This window comes from Melospiza georgiana, chromosome 1, assembly GCF_028018845.1.
Source record: "Melospiza georgiana isolate bMelGeo1 chromosome 1, bMelGeo1.pri, whole genome shotgun sequence".
Lineage (NCBI taxonomy): Eukaryota > Metazoa > Chordata > Aves > Passeriformes > Passerellidae > Melospiza > Melospiza georgiana.
Genome location: NC_080430.1, coordinates 24527681 through 24545413, shown reverse-complemented (window position 1 = coordinate 24545413; position 17733 = coordinate 24527681). Strand labels below are relative to the sequence as shown.

At 40.9% G+C, this 17733-nt stretch overlaps 1 protein-coding gene across 3 annotated transcripts in view; it reads left to right on the top strand.

Moving 5' to 3' along the window:
• CALCR (calcitonin receptor) overlaps positions 1-17733 on the top strand; it is a 159237-nt gene that overhangs the window by 127190 nt on the left and 14314 nt on the right. For all 3 annotated transcript variants that reach the window (XM_058041169.1, XM_058041186.1, XM_058041178.1), the window contains exons 8-11: positions 5436-5589; positions 10476-10536; positions 10639-10705; positions 13073-13291. In XM_058041169.1, coding sequence (XP_057897152.1) covers positions 5436-5589; positions 10476-10536; positions 10639-10705; positions 13073-13291 — 501 coding nt within the window. The remainder of the gene's footprint in view (positions 1-5435; positions 5590-10475; positions 10537-10638; positions 10706-13072; positions 13292-17733) is intronic.

The following is a 17733-nucleotide window of genomic DNA, read 5'->3' as shown; positions in this document are numbered from 1 at the left end:
AATTTCAATAAATCATATCTGGCCTCCATGGCAAGCTGTAATCTCTTTGAGGAGGGTCCTTTGCTCTGCTATGCCCTGGGGAGGTTTCCCAGAGGTGAAGAGGAAAGAGGATAGTAAGGTCAAATATTATTTCCCTTTGAAGCAAGTGTACAGATGTAGTGATAGCTCATATAGCTGGCTTGGATTAAAATTGATAACCCCAGCGGGTCTGTTCTCAGCAATTCATTTGAAATGTTGGTGGGAGGTATTTCAATGGATAGGAGCTTTGGAGAAGAAATATTTAATTATGCATGCTGAGGGGCTTTCCCATATTTGCTTTCCATAGGGCAGGCTCTCTGGAGTTGATAAGAACTGATGTAAAATAGAGATCTCCCAGCCTGCCACCCTGAGCTCCTTTAGCCAGGAGAACACTGCAGGAATGGGCACACATGGGAATCTGTGTGACTTTACAGTGCCAAAACAGAGTCAAGCCTTTTGTTCTGACGGAATTACTAGGACAACCTCCCTCAAATAATTAGCAGGTTTATTTCATATTAAATTTTGTTATTATCCATGAAAATGGAGTTTTGGGGTTTATGCAGTTCAAGAGTTTTTACCAGACTCGCCCCAATGAGGGTAAGTGGTGCAGTTAATGGTGCAGTTTTCTGTCCATAAGCTATTAACCAACAACCAAGGAGAGCCTTAACAGAGAAATGACAAGCACATGTGATGAGAGGCTGCTGGATTAGCTGAGGAGAGCACTATGCCAATTACATTATTGTGCAATTGCAGGGTTCTTCATAGGCAGATGGACCTTTGGGACTCCTTTGGCACGACTGGAACATTAAAAGTGTTTATAACATGCCAGTATGCCCTGCAAAACATCATAGACACCATTTCTATCTCTTTCTTGTAAAAGGAGAGTAAATTGTTTTATTTCTCCTCTGGGAAATATTCCAGAATCCTTTTGAAGGGCTTTTGTTGCGTATTGCAGCTGTGGTGTTTACAAGATTTCCATAACTCTCTGTGAGATTTGCAAGTGAGAGGAATAGGACTGTTCAGAGGAATACTGACTGTATTCCTATTGACCCCTTTTGCCCCTGAGTAATTAGGCCACAATCATTGCAGTCATTGGAGGTTGCTTTTATGAGGAAGGAAAATCAGCAGTAATGGACTCTTTTTTTTCCTGGATACTGTCCTGCAAATCTGTAGAGAAGTTTTCTCAGTTTCTGTGCCCATCAATGTAGTGCAAACACGTGGCCAGAGGCAGCCTCCTTGCTCACAGACTGAGTTTCTTTCCACACTGCATTCTGCCAAAAGAGGTTCATTCTTGGCCATCCTTCCAGAACCACAAAAGGAGCTGCTTTTTTAAAACTGACTTTGAGGGCTGGTAATTTTTTCCTGATAATTTTTCCACATTTACCCTTGCTGTAGCCATCAACAGGACAGTGCAGGACAGTGCTGTCTGTTTCCAGGCTGTTAAAAAGTGGTATATTTGTTATTCCTTTGTTCAGGAGGCCAACCTGAGTAACAGCTATGGGGCTGCACTAGAAAGGACCTCTATTTCCTCCCAGCCTGTGCTGCTCATGAATTAAAACCCACTAGCTTCAGTCACCTGCACACCAGGTTGCAGACTGAAAAGCTCATGACTTTTAACTCCCCTTGAGAGTGTGAAGGTGCTGAATTAATCCTTTCCTGGATTTCACTGTGCTGCATATTGTACAAGATATAGCAAGGACAGAGCCTCTGTCTCAAAGAACTTACAACATAACTTTTGTCTGCAGCAGAAAATAAACTTCCCGCACATGTTTTTATTTCAAAGTTAACAGTCATAAAATCCTAGATCTTTGAATGGTTTGGCTGGAAGGGACCTTAAAGATCATCCAATTCCAACAGCCCTGTCATGGGCAGAGACACCTTCCCTTAGACCAGGTTCCTCAGAGCCTCACTCAGCATGGTATTGAACACTTGCATAAACAGAGTCTACAACCTCTCTGGGCACCCTATAAATTATAGATATAAGACTTTATAGATTATAGTAAAGGTTTATAAATTATAGTAAAGAAAACAATCAGTTACAGAAGCAAATCTTCCACCTGTGCAATGCTTGATATCATCTTGCAGTTTTATTTTACTTGTTTCTGCAAAAATAAAAGCTATATAAAACTTACTATTTTTATATTTTCTCAATTAACATCAATATACTCCAAGATGTTGGTTGCATTTCTGTTTTATTTTTACCAATCCAATTCTTATCAGTAAAAAGTTCTCTTCTACTGAAAAATCTCTTTTACTTGCTCTGACAAAAGAAAAACAGTTTCATTATTGTAGGAAAAGATTTCCATTGTATCACTTAGCCAGAGCTAAAACACACTGCATTAGTTACCTCATCCAAAGCAGGCTGATTCTTGTTTCCCTTTGAATAATATGAATATAACATCTTATCTCAATGCACTGTTGTGTTTAAACTCCTTATAATAACTTGTTCACATAAATTCTCAAATTAATATGATGTGTGTGAAAGTATTAGTCATAATAATCCTTTATTCTTTGCCAAGGGTTTTCTTACTTCTCTAACTTGTTACATCAGAAGTTATTAAGTTCCTCAAGAGTCATTTGTTGTCTGCATGTCCATTGCTCTAAAGGATAAGTAAAATATTTCATTTTTGAAGCCACAAGTCATAGTTCAGGTGGAGGGTGCACAAAAGAAAGAAATGTTGGGAAATGAAGCAAATGGAGCTTAGTTCTACAGCTGTCAGGGAATGTTTTTACTATGTTTGAGCTACAGACACAAGCTCCAGCAACGACTGGCTTGGTTCTAGTGGGAGGTGTGTTCAGTCAGTCTCTGCTCAGAGGGCTGGTGAGCAGTGCACACAGAGAAGGGGCAAAGAGGATCAAGGATCCTCCACTGCCACCTTCTTTTCAGTTGGACAGTATGAAACAGGGAAAGAATTAAGTCAAAATGACACACTTGAGAAGTACCATGGATTTTGTTGCAGAACTCACCATCTGTGCTCATCTCCTCCTCTAGTTGTTCCTAGAGCCCAGGTGTCTGGATGGAATGCTGGGGTAATTTGGCCCTGGGAAGAGCAGAATAAGCCCATGTGCATCTTGCAGGCACCCTGAGTCACTCCCACTGGAGCCATGAGAAAAACGATGCCTTGAGCTCTCAGGTGGCCCCTCTGACCTGCAGCTCCTCCTTGGAGACCTCCACAAGGGGATACAGTGCTGGTCCAGCCCAAACCTCAGACACAGAAAACTGCTGTGATGGCTCAGGAAGTTTGCTTACATTTTAGAGGCCAGGGTGTCTGGCTGATGCCAGGGAGGGCACCTGAATCTGTGTGCAGACTGAGGGAAGTGCCCATCAGGCAAGGCAGCCCTTGTAGGGATGGGTAATAAGGGGAGAAGGGGAAAAGGAAAGCTACCAGCTAGGAGGCTGCATTGAGTGTGGGCTGAGAAACAAGACAAAAAACATATTGACCCAGATCTCTGAAAAACAATCCAGGAATCATATAAGACCCTTAATGAACACTTTTGCTCACAGAACAAAGGAGCAAATACATCCTCACTTATCATTTGTTTTGGTGGTGGCGGTAGTGGTGGTTGGCTCTGTTAGGTTGAGCTCAGTATACAACCCTTTTCAGACACACTTTTAAGAGCTGTTGAGCCACAGTGTGGAAGAAAGATGTAACAATCTGTTCTGTCCTGCATGGTAAGAATACATGAATTGCTAGAAAATAAAAAAACAGTTCTTCACACTAATCTTGTCAGAACCCTATATTCTAACCTATCAATAAACCTATATTTTCATGAACACTAACCTGCGCTGCAAATATTGAAACAGAATGAAATACACATGTTTGGGCAATTGGGAATTAGGAACAGAAAGTGGTGGACTAGAGACAGAGATTTTCTGATCCAGAGGGGCAGTCCAGACAAATGGAAAACATACAGTACCCTATCTGCTGAACTGCAAAAGTGACTCTTGAAAGAGAAAAGTGAATCCTAATGACATCTTGTGCAGCACAGGTAGTCAGCTTGGAAAACATCTGCAGAAGTTAAGGGAAATAGTTATTCTCCTGTGGCCACAGATGGTGGCTGTTACTTTGCTATCACTGCTGTGACCTCAGATTTCCAGGCAGCATGTGGTGCTCCCCAGAAGCAGTGGGTCTCTGCCAGCGCAGCAATGCCTGCCGCTCCTCCTGGCCTTCCTGGATTGTGGTGACCAGAAAGTCCAGGTGGAGGACCTCACTGCCATCCCTACAAAAACAATGGAATTGAGACCCACTCAGAAGAGGAGCAGCATCATCCCTCACCACATGGCACTCCTGTAGTGGACATAACATGGTTCCCTCCACCATCTGCCCACTGGTTCCCAGAAATGTGCAGCCACAATCCCTTGTCAAGGTCTCTGTCTGCAGCCTCGTCTGAACCATGCATGGGAACCACTTCACCAGATCCATTTAGTTCCTCATGTCAATTTGATATTTCATCAAAATAGAGCAAAGCTGTCGCCTCACAAAGTGGCAATGACAGTATCCCTGGTAAAAAAAGGGGATACAAAAAGAATCTCTGCTGCCACAAAAGCTTGCACTTTCCAAAACAATTTGTTCAGAGCTGGCAGCTGTTTAAAGCGTCAATGACTTTGGCTTAAAAGAGAGCCCTGAAAAAAACTTTGAAAAGCTTGATCAAAAGCAAGTCATCGAAATTGGAGCTCAATGTCAGTCTTTTTCACAGGCCTCCTTTGACCTGTAGAACAAGTGGCCAGATTACTGAGTTTTTAAGGAAATATTTTAATTTTTGGTATTTTTGGAGTGCTGTTATCATAATTTTGTTCTACTTTGTGAGGACTTTAATTTATTTTGATTTAATTTACAGAATCACAGAATCGCTAGGTTGGAAGATCATCGAGCCCAACCCATGCCCTAACACCTCAACTGAACCACGGCACTGAGTGCCACATCCAGTCTTCTTTTAAACACATCCAGGGATGGTGACTCCAGCACCTCTCTGAGCAGACAATTCCAGTACTTTATCACTCTTTCTGTAAAAAACTTTTTCCTAATATCCAACCTATATTTCCCTTGACACAGCTTTAGACTGTGTCTTCTCATTCTGTCAGTTGCTGCCTGGAGAAAGAGGCCAACCCCACCTGACCCCAACCACCTTTCAGGGAGTTATAGAGAGTGATAAGGGCACCCCAAACCTCCTTTTCTCCAGGCTAATTTAATTTAATTTAATTTAATTAATTTAATTTAATTCCTTTAGTTCATCTCATTTATTAACGTTTGAAATCCTTCTTACTGATAGGTGCTGAAAAAAACCCCAAAAACCAGAAAGAGCTGGGAATTTTTGTTACCTTTTGCTTTCTTATAGCCTAGCAGTAACATTTGTCTTCACCTACTTAAATGCAAAATGCTGGTAAAGCGTGTGACTTTCTCTCATTTATCTAACAGGTCAGCTGCAAAGTGCTGCAATTCTTTCATCAGTACATGCTGGGCTGCAACTACTTCTGGATGCTGTGTGAAGGCATTTATCTCCACACGCTGATCGTGGTGGCAGTGTTTGCTGAAGAACAGCGTTTGCACTGGTATTACCTCTTGGGCTGGGGTATGTATGCTACCATCTGTAGCAGGATGGTCAGTACACTCAGATTTTTGAATTCTTCTAGCACTTATGTATCACTTATGATCCAGTTAATATCTTTAGATCATGGCTTAAGACTGAGTTCTTGGACTCTTAATTTGAGAATATAGTTACATGGGCTTAGAAACTTACAAAAAACAGCACAAAAATGTATTTTTTATTTGCTGCATTTGTAGAAAGAAGTGCTTATGCTCTGTTAAGAAAAGCTATAGGAAAAATACACTTCTATTCAAGAATATATGTTTTCTGAAAAAAAATAAATGTTTATTTTTGTCACATATATACAAAAACATGAATGTGTGACAGTACCTATAAAGTATAATTTTCCTGGAATCAAGAGGAAAAATCAGTGTCTGTGTCTCACAAAATGAAGAAAATACAGCCTACAAAGAGGAAGCAGAATTTCTCAGGAAGTGAATCCAGTATCAGATACTTTTTGGCATATGTTGTTTTAAAGGAAAAAATTTTATTTTACCTACAAAGGGAATGGCTTTGCTGTCAGGACTGGTTTTGTCCAGCAGCATGTGGTCATATGCATCCTGCTCAAGGAGCCATGATTAGGTCTGGTTCTTCCTCTCCAAATATGCATTCTCTTCTGTTTTCTATTTTCCTAAGGGACCCCTTGCCTTTTTAGTGGGTAGCAGCAGATATTTTTCCTTTGGACTACCTGGTCCAGTAAAAGACCGTATAAATGTAATCAGTATATTACAATGAATCTTTTACATTTAAATCACTATTTTAAATCTATTCTGCATCAGTGTTGACAGAAAATCAATATCAAGAGCTTTCTTCCAATTTGGCAACCATGAATCTCTGGCCTCATTCCAATTTCTGGTAAGGCCGCTCCCCTATCTTGAAACCACTGATGCAGCAAAGCAGCAAATAATGGACCTTTACCATTGTCCCACTGCACAGACACTGCACTGGCTGAAGCAGACACAATTTATTCTATATTTGCCATCCTCTTTGGTGAAGTTGTACTTTTTCAAGATTATTTCATTTACAGCAGGAAAATGGAAAAATAGCCCTATTGCTTAAACCAATAAAAATGAGAAATTTTTATATTAGATAAGTGGATAATTAGATAATTAGGTAACTAGATCAGAGGAAAATTACCCAATTCTACATATTCTGAAGAAATTTAAAACACTACCTTCAGACACAAGTTAGGTATCCAATATTTGATCCTAAATGGGCAGTAACAACAAAGTTATCCCCTGTCTGGATTTTCATTTTAAAATCTGATCATTTACTGTCCCCTTTCGATACAAGGCTTAGTGCTCGCTGGATACCTACATTAGATAACAAGAAAATTAACATGATTTTCTAGTACATATACTTTGTAGTGTCAGATAGCAGACTCCAGGCAAATAATAATTTGTCTTTGATGGTTTTTGTTTGTTTGTTGGGTTTTCCTTAATGAGAACACCAGCATGCACTCTTTTTTTCTGAAGAGAATGGCATCTTTTCTAAGAGAGGCACTTGAAATGTTTTTGGAATTATAAGTATGTGAAACATTATCATCTCTTAAATGAAGACAGCCTTCCTGAGGAGCCCTAAATCAACTTAGAGTTTCTGAACCATGCCAATCCAAATAGCTGAGTCCTCTTGGAGGAAGAAGCTGTGCTATCACAAAAATCTCATAGCTCAGAATATTTCAATATAAAAAGTCTCATAGGGATGTGAAACAGCAACCCAATGTGACGAGTCATTTTAAACATTTGCTTCCAGACAAAGCTTTTTCATATCTCACAGAACAAGGCTTCCCAAAATAGTGTCACTCCCTATCCAATTGTGGAAGAGCAATATGGTCATGGACATAATTTTTTTCCGTTGCCATTCAATTTAGGCAGTGCAATTTGATGCACCTGTGACATCCAGCCTGCAATGAAAGGTAATGAGCCAGCTGTAGTAGTGCTGAGAATGGCACCAGCAGCACCGTGGGGAATTCAGTGAAGTTACCTGATAAGACACATATCACAGTCGGCAGAGCTGCCCCAAAAATAAAGAGGGTAGTGGCAGTGGTAATAGGGTGCTGATATCTTGAGAAGGAAACAGTTATAAAAAATGGACATAACTCTTGACAATGGTGTCTGCAGCCATTTTTATGAAACTAGATTAATACTTCCAAAAATTTTAAAAAAAGGTAATGATTAGCACCTCCTAACTTAAATAGAAATATTATTAATAGCAAAATGGTCTGATTATGACAATCTGGTAACTCCTTAAGTTTGCATGAATCATTGTAATTCCACTGATTCCAGAAGGAGTAGTAACACTGTTTAACTTTAAACATCCATCTATGTTAATCAATGAACAGAGACACGTTTCTCCAAAGGGCAATGCAGAGGAACCAGAGCAGGCTGTGCTCTGAATTACAATTCAAGAGATCAAGGCAAATGTCCAAAACAAAGTTACTCATTATTCATTGCTCTTGCTAATCTCTGTGCAAGAAGATCTGGCCTACTTTATTTGGAAAACCACTAATGACATTTTTAAAATAGCTTTATAAAAAAATAAAAAATCTGAGCAGATATAAAAAACATCTACAAAAGGTTTGAGGTGATTGAATGGAATCTGGCATGGGCAGATGTATTTCAAGGCTGATGCCATCAGCTGACCCCTTCTCTGGGAATCACGGCTGAGGATGTGGTTTCTCATTTGTTATTGTTTCACTGGGTCAGGAAATCACCATTAGGCAGGACAGTGAAATAGTGTCAACTGTGTGCAACAGTACAGTTCACTCTTGCCTCTTCAGGCAGCTTCACCCACATCAAAGTGAAAAGGGAATCATTTATTTGGACAGTGCTGAAACTGCAGTGCCTTCCAAATGGTGCTGGGAATAGTGACCTAATTGCCAGTTTGTGCTGTAAAGGACCTGGCATGACTAAAGGGATGTGTCCTACCTGTCCCTGGGATGGCTGGGGACCTTCTCTGCATTATTCACTGCTCACCGTGTACAGGTGGGACTCATACATGTAACCACGACCCCACAGTCTTTGATGCTCCACATCTCTGCTCCTCTCTGCTTTTTGGCCCTTTACAAGAGCAGCAATTAGCCCTAGAACAGCCCATCCAGCCTGCAGCTGGAAATCTGAGCTTCAGAGGGTCATGGGCTTCTTAGCCTGTAACTGGCTAATGCTGGCTTTCCACAGCATTCTTGAGATTTGCTTTGGAGTTTGTTGAGCCAAATATCCCAAGCTAATGCATTTAGCAGAAGAAAAAAGCTCTTTTTACAACATATGGCATGTTCTACTTGCAATACTCCAGGCCACAGTTTTCAGCTGGAGAAGTTTTGCTATTAGAAAGACCCCTTAAAAATTGCACTTCAATCTTCAAACAAAACTGGCCCAGACTTGCTCCATTTCCCAATCAAAACGATTTTCTCAAGCTGTCAATCCCATGAGCTTACCCTGAGGTCATAAGCTCCTTTCTTTTTATTCTGAGTTCTTTGTTGTTTTGCTGTGCATCATCACCCAAAAAGGTAATTCTGCAGCCAGAGGCCTGGGAATCATTCTTTTCTAAGAACACTTTCTAAAAACATACAAAAGAGAAAGCAATCCAGTTTGTTCTCCTACAGCTGCATTGTCCTCCCAAGGTAAATTGCAATGAGAACTCTTTTTTTTTTTTTTTTTTTTGCAATAGAGTAAATAGCTATTGCTTAAAAATGCCTGGAAACATAAGAGTGTCTTATTTATGTATCTTTGGACCTTGTTTTCACTCCCCACAATATGGTTAAGGATCCTCCATCTCTTCTAAATATTTTTATTAAACCACTAACATGTGAACAAAACAGGAGCTGTATTCTTTTAATCCCTCCATGATTAATCATGGTATCAATAGGATATTTTCACACATTTTAATTTGTAATTGTAGAATATCCAAAGCTCAGTAGAAAGGTCAGTGGTTCATAGAGAACAGGCAGCAGTAGCAGCAAAGGTGTGTGCCCAGCTCTCTGCACAGGACAGACAAGGCAGCAGATCGTGTCCAGCTCCTCAGTTCCAGGCTTCTAGCCTATTGGAAAGGGATATGACATTTAAGCAAGCTGAAGGGAAATGAAAAGGAGTGGACCAGACTGTCACTCTCAGTGTCAGGCTGGAAATAAGAACCTGAGCTTTCTATTTTGTTAAGCATGGCATGTTGCCTAGGCCAGTGCAAATTTGCTCCCATCAGCTCCCTGTCAAAACCTCCTCTGAGGTATCACAAATAAGTCAGAATATGTGGATTTATGGCAGTCACAGCTCTTCTCCCTGTTGAGAAAAGCTGCATGGAGTGGGCTTGGCTGCACAGATGCTGAGAACCTACAGAGGATATCACAAATTCCCATCCCCCAAAAACCTCCTGGCTCCAAACGCTTTCTCATGCCATTGGCTCCAAAAGAGAAACTCTTCACTCTGTTCCTTGTTGCTCCATAATCTGGCATGCAAGTCAATTTGCCTCTCTCTTGCTCAACAGTTATTTACATGCCTTTAACAAGTGTCCCTGGTTTCCTGAGAGAAGACTCCTCTGAGAACAGAATGATCCCTACATCCTTCCCACACTCCCTGCTCACACCCTTCCCTGCAAAAGCCACAGCAGTGCAGGGAGCCTGGCAGCAGCTTTGAGACACCCCAGGAGAGCATGGTCTGTGGGTTTTGCTTCTCCTTTTTGGCCTGCCTTGAGTGTTAATCCCTTTTGCATCTCATCATTGAGGTGTTGCCAGGATCTGGGTGTGATGGACTAAGTTCTTTCCTGAAGGATGTGATTTCACATCCATATGTTTTGTGAACAACAGACTTATTAGTGTGTGACACACATGAAATTCAATCTAAACAAATACCAAAACTGATCTATAACTTTAATCATTTCAGGGTTCCCTTTAGTGCCAGCATCCATTCATGCAGTTGCGAGAGCCAGATACTTCAATGACAAGTGAGTAGCACGTCTGTTTTTGAAGGAATTTAGCAATATTTAACTATGCAGCAAATTTTATTCAAGTTAATAACAAATGTTAATGCTGTATTTCCCCTCTAGCTGCTGGATGAGTGTTGACACACACTTGCTTTATATTGTTCATGGACCTGTAATGGCAGCTCTATTGGTAAGAATATTGTTTGCTATCAACAGTATAAATAAGTATTTTAAAATTATGCTAACCCAAACAAAATAGATGCTTCTGTACTATAAGTATTTTGGTCAAAACGCAGAAGTAACTAGAGGTTTTCTCTACTCAGTGTTACAAAGGACAGGCTCACAACACTTTTTTCCTGTGGGACTTGAGAGGAATACACTGCATTTATGTGTCATCCATCATTTAACTGTGCCTTAGCTGGGGTGAGCTGGTTGCTCAGCATGCGTTCTTCTGGTCACTGAGCTGGTATGTTCCAGAGGCAGGGAGCTGAAAGAATCCAGGGAAAGAACTCAAACTGTGCTGTTTGAGTAGGAAGACAGGATTCCAAGTGCAGCTTGGCAATGTGCACACATACAGCATCTGGTGTGCCGGCTGGGCATGGTAACCCTGACCTTCCTGACAGGTGCAGAACAGGTTTTGCCCAACCCAGCCCCAAGCTCATGTGATTGTGTCACCCAAGATGCACTTTCATCTTTTTATCTGCTCTTACTTGCAAACACCTGCACGGATGTACCTGCAATAATTGCCTCAGAGATCAAACAATAGTGTAGTGAGTACTTGGAAAACTTTGAATAAACAACTTTCCATATAATAGCTGAATAAACAAAAAGTCTTTCTACCCTTTCTGGAGAAGCAGTCTTTAACATCAGCTATATGCAATAGCCCATCCTTCCCTGCCTCATAGGCAGTCTGTTGGTCCCATAGAATCACATTTATTGTGGGTTTATTGGTTCAACCTTGACTGTATCTCCTATTGTAATGTCAATTACCATCTGAGATAATCCATTTAACCTTTATTTTTTTGTCACTGTGATCCCAGTCTTTATATCTTGCCACAAAGAAAATATAAGCGACTATTATGGAAAAATAGCAATTTTTAGCTATTTTCAAAATAAGATATTATTATTTCTATATTGTGCTTATGTCATTTCCAGTCTTATTTTTCGTATGAAGATGTCAATGTCTACAGTATATCCTGCATGATTTGCTACAAAAAAACCCATTGCGGCAGACTGATTCAGAAGAGCTGAGGGTTTTTAACTTTGTAAAGTCTTTCTTTGACTTTTTACAGTTACTTTCAGAAAATCTAAAAGTGAAGGTTAAGCAGAGTGAGTGAAGTCAAAATAGGACGGAGAATAAGGTTTAGATTTAATGTTGACTGGGACCTCAGAAGTAATTTATTATTCCTCTTTTCTAGTAGAGCACATATGTAAAACAGTTGAAAGGTCTCCCGGTGTAGTTTAGAAGTGATGAAATGTTTTACCAGAGCTTGCTGATTCACTGTTCTGAAAAAATTCAACTGAAACTTCTGAGATATATGTGATTTGAACTCTTGAAATATCTATGGAAGTTATACACTTACATCATTATTTCAAAAAATTAGCAGGAAAAAGAAAGTCTATTAAAATTCCAAAGAGTCAGTGCCTGATTTTACTGTAGCAGAGTGGAAAAGAGTGATGTGGGTACCCTGGAGGCCAAGGGTCTGTGATCCAGAGATGTCCTCAGGGTAATCACTGAACTCATTACCAGCCTGGCTCTGCCCTCCCTCTTCCTGCAGGCTCTCAGCACATCCCACAAGGAGCTCTCTGTGAAGCCAGGGTCAAGGGCAAGTTGCTCTATGCTGAAATCAGATTTCCATAAATAACTGAGGAGAGGAGGTGCTGAACTACGTGGTATCACTGATTATGAGGATCAGGGACAAAGTTTTCTGCCCTGAGACAGCAACAGCTAGCTGTTCCCTGTGAGTAGAGCACCACAGAGTCCCTGCAGTCAGGTGGAGGCAAGAGATGTCCAAGGTTTTCCTCAAAAACAGCCTTACACCTCTGCTCACAGACAGCCCTGAAGTATTAGTCCATGGAGCATATTCCTTAGGGAACCTCTGTGCTCCCATAGGTCCCGTGTGTCCAGGGACATGCTGGAGTTTATCCCAACTGGCAAGATAGCTTGGCAACTGTCAGACTCAGGACAGAGATGTGGTTATTTCTAGGGGACAATTTGTCCACGCCATTTAAACTTCCAATATAAAAATAATATTTAGTGTTCCCTGGAAACCCTGAATTTGCCCATATCAGTGTCAAAACATCCAGTGCATCCTAGAACTGACCCCTGCTTGCCTGAAGCATCCATGCAGGCTCCAAACCATGTAGAGCTGCTTAATAGATCTTTTCTGAAAATATTCAAGATATTTTCCAAGACCTGACTGCCAGGGAACTGCCCATTATAAGATACAATAAAGCTAGAAAGCTGCAGTTTATTGCCATTTATGTGCTTGGTATTTTTATTTTGAATGTCTGTTTAATTTGAATGCTTTCACCTACAATACCTTTGTTTTTGCAGGTCAATTTCTTCTTTTTGCTGAACATTGTCCGCGTTTTGGTGACAAAGCTGAGAGATACCCACCGTGCTGAGTCCAACATGTATATGAAAGCTGTCAGAGCTACTTTAATTCTGGTGCCCTTACTGGGAATTCAGTTTGTTATTATTCCCTGGAGACCAGAAAACCGACTTGCTGGAGAAATATATGATTACATCATGCACATACTAATGCATTACCAGGTATGTAGCAGCTTCAGTGTAGTTGAATTGTTTGATGTTAAACTAATTTACTCAAAGATAGTGTTGCCAGTACCTTCGAGTTTTACCCTGAAGCTGAAATAACTGGCTTTTCAGTTCTTTTCCAGCCATTTCACAGCATTGGATTATCTGCATTTACACAAGCAGCACCACTGTGTAAACAGAGACAAGACAGAGGAAACAATGTAATAAGTAAAAATTATCAGTTCACACTATTTCCAAACTATGGAGAGAAAATGAGTTCACAGACAGCTTTTATGTTCCAGCATAACTTCTGTTGAACTGCTCAAATTGACTAAAACTAGTGCTGTGACCTTAATATTAAAATAAGCAGTCTTAGCAAACTGTTGCTCAGAGGGAATGCCAACACACAAAAGAAAAACCAGAGATAACTAAGCTTCATTTAGGAGTTATAATTCCATTATTAGGCAGTTTAAATTATCAGATTGACATTTTGATTTCAAAAATGCTCTGAAAATACATCATTCAGTAAGTCTAGTTTTGGTTGGGTTCTTTTTTTTAACAAAACAAGCCAAACCTAAATGCATTTAAATGCTGGGTTATCTGGTTGACTGACTGGAATATATCCAGACCTATACTGACTAGGAAAGGCAGTTTTTCAATGCATTTGTGAGTAGTGGTCAACATGAGTGAATATGGTGACTAACTTCTTGCTTCCATTCATATGGAACAAGTAAGTGGAGAAATTATTTTAATGCTTTAATAAGAAAACAGCTTAAAAATCATAGTGCTGTTTCCTTAAATTAAATTATAAATATGGCAACCAAAATCTGTGAACCCTGTTAAATTATATATCCTGCTTATCATCCTTATCCCTTCAAAACTGTGAGTGCTCCTGCTGCTGCATGGGTAGAATAACTGAAGTTATAGGTCTACTTTTGAAGTGTATGACATCTTATATTACAGTTCTGCTTAAAAGGAATGACAGCTTTGTTACTTCTATTGTTGCCTGTACTGTTACTTTTTCACTTACAAGAGCTATAAATGAATATCTCTGAATTAGTTTTTTGGTGACAAGTTATTTGGCTGCAGTTCTAACAAGTTAGGATAAGACAGAGTGTTACAATAATCACTTTACTCTTAAAATATCTTTTAAATTCCATGCAGTTGTTGGAGAATCGCAAAACCGATTATAATTGTCTTAATTAAAATTTCTAATTGTGATCATTATGCAACAGAAAATCACCAAACTGAGGTTAAAATGGAGGCTGCATGGATGAAGGGAGTTGGGTGAGGGAGGGATCCAAGGCAGGAAAGTTTCATCCCTAGTGGGCTCCTTCTGCTCTCACAGAGAACCCCTGACACCTCTGCAGCATAATCTTCCTGCAAGAATTTGGCATTTTGGAAGGGCTGGGCAGTTGTCCTGCTGGCTGCAGCCAACTGCAATACTCCCTTTTCCACTTAGACTGGATTTTTAACCAGCAACGTAAAATAAACATTCTTAATTCTTTCCCTAGCATTTCTTGTATGCATATTTAAGATCGATCCCCGGCTGTATAATCACTCCTCTGGTGCTCATTTTCTTCTAGGGCTGGTTCTGTAATTAGCAGATTCTGTGTGAGTTTGTGCAATGGCTGTGCTTCCCCTTTAGCTGCTCTGCTCCCCTGACCCACAGCACAGCCAGCCTGTGCAGACACCAGCAAGAGTCTGTGGGGTTTTGCAGCTCACGGCATGTCAGTCATCCTGGGGAAAATTACCCATCTTTTTTGGTGCAAAATGTTATACATTCTTCATTTCTGCATTGCTTAAATGAGAAAATTTTATGCCTTTTCTAGAACAGAAAGAGAGGCAAGTTTTCACAGTACATGACTTCTTTAAGTGAACATGAAGGATTGATGTGTTAGTTATATAATTCATGTACACAGAAATGGTGCAAACAAGAACTGCAGTCTATTGTAAAACTCAGAGAATTGAATAAAAGAAAGAACTTTTCACAAAAAAAAACATGTAATGCTATTTCTTTCAGAGAATGGCTTTCCCGGCTGAAAAACAACATACCAGTATTTTATTTTATTTATTTTATTTTTCTATTTTATTTTATTTGTCCACAAGCTAGGTTTGTTCAGCTGAAGTCACTTCTGAATAACAGCAGAAGTCTGGTTTTGATCTGTCCCACCCTTTTGTAATGGTGTCATCAATGCTCACCATTTTAAGCAGAAGTGGGTTTTTAAATATGGTTGTATGAACAATTCACAAACACTGAATGTCTGCTGCATGTGTCTTTCACACAATAGACCAGTTGTTCTTAATAGATCCAAAGAACAGATACCTAAATGATAAAAAGAATGGAAGGCTGGTTTTGGGCTGCAAATGGGAATGCATTCACTTTTCCTGACCAGCTAGCCAACTTCCCATTAATCCTCTAAATGTAGAGGTTCATATATCTTATCACCATCACCAATATCAGCTCTTTAGTCTCCAAAATGCTGAAATGAAAAGTACACCAGGCAAGAGAAAGACATTTCAACCATTACATTGTGGTTTAACCCCAGCTGGCAGCTCAGCCCCACAGAGCCCCTCGCTGGCTCCCTGCACTGGCATGGAGGAGAGAACTGGAAAGATAAAAGAGAAAACAGGGGAAATTCATCAGGTGAGGTAAAGACAGTTTAGTAGATAAAACAAAAGCCACACATGCAAGCAAAGCAAACTACAGAATTCATTCTCACCTTCTCATGGCCAGGCAGTAGTTCAGGCATCCTAAGGGAAGTAGGGCTCCACCACATGTAAAATTACCTGGGACAAAAAAATGCCAGCACTCCTAACATCCCTCTTTTTCTTCTCCTCCCACTTTACATGCTGATCATGACGCCATATGCTCTGGGATTTTCCTTGGATCAGCTGGGTTCAGCTGTCCTGACTGTGTCCCCTCCCAATTCCTTGTGCCCTCCTAGCCCACCAAGGTGGTGTGAGATGAAAAGCAGCCAAGGCCTTGACTTTTGGAGGCCCTGCTGAGCCATAGCTAAAACATCCCTGCATTATCAACACTGTATCCAGCACACACCCACAGCAGAGCCCCAGACCAGCTACTGTGAAGAAAACTAACTCTACCCTACACAAAACCAACACTTCTTAACTGGAATGACATGCATGGTTGGGGTGCTGTGGATGCATTGCTGAACACACACAGTTATCTTATTTCACAGAGCTCCTAAATTAGGCACCACAAAGCAAACATTTGCACTCCACAAGAGCCAGTGAGTTGCAGATCTACCTTAAAGGACCTAAATTTCAAAACTTGGTTGATGATGCTGAAATCTCATGAAAGATGCAAATTCGCTTGGGCTGTAAAGCATTAGGGTACCAGATATACCAGCTCCTTGCACTCCTCTGGCATGAAAACACATCTCTCAAATGCCTGAAAACCCCATCATGCTGCCCAGTGAAGACAAAATGATACACCTGGGCAAAGGGAATGCCTCCTGTGAAGCCAAAGGCCTCGGTGCAGCATGTAGCTGCATTCAGGTCTCCATTCCGAGACAGAGCAAGAGAGATGTGGCTTGTGCCTGATGACCTGGCAGGGTGTCCTGCACCTCTGCTGGTGCTGGGGCTGGAGCTGGGGCTGGAGCTGGGGCTGGAGCTGGGGCTGGAGCTTCCTTCACCCTTGGAACCACTGGCAACCTTTTGAGAGGTCCCAGGCTGTAAAGAGATCGGGGAGATGTGCTTCTGTCAGAGGTTCTGTGTAACGGTGTTCACAGGGGTTTTCAGGTGAGGGAAGAGACGAGAATGTTGACTCCATGTTCGGAAGGCTTGATTTATTATTTTATGATATACATTACATTCAAACTATAATAAAAAGAATAGAAGGAAAAGTTTCATCTCAGAAGGCTAGCTAAGCTAAGAATAGAATAGAAAAGAATGATAACCCAGGCAGCTGCCTCAGACTCTCTGTCCGAGCTAGCTCCACTGTGGTTGGCCATTATTTACAAACAAGCACATGAGACCAATCACAGATGGACCTGTAGCATTCCATAGCAGCAGATAACCATTTTTTACATTTTGTTCCTGAGGCCTCTCAGCTTCTCAGGAAGAAAAAATCCTAAGAGAAGGATTTTACATGAAAAGATGTCTGCGACAGTTCTGCTACCAAGGGCCACTACCCCAGCTTCTGAGTCCTGACACTGGCCCACAGCAAAGGCCTCACAACAAAAAAGAAAGAGTAGAAAATTAACTGCATGATGCATCAGTTAGTCCCACATACAGACACAGTCCCCCCACAGCTCTCAAACCAGCCCAGGAATGAATAAGCCTCAGCTTTCAAGCTCGCTACACCAGCTGTCCCATTCTATCTCCAGCACCTGCAAGCCAGGTTTTTAGAGGCTGTCAGGTGCCATAAAATGGCACTGTCACTGTGGAGGTCTGTGAGGGAGGGGTGGAGGAACAGCCCCTGAATCAACAGCAGGACA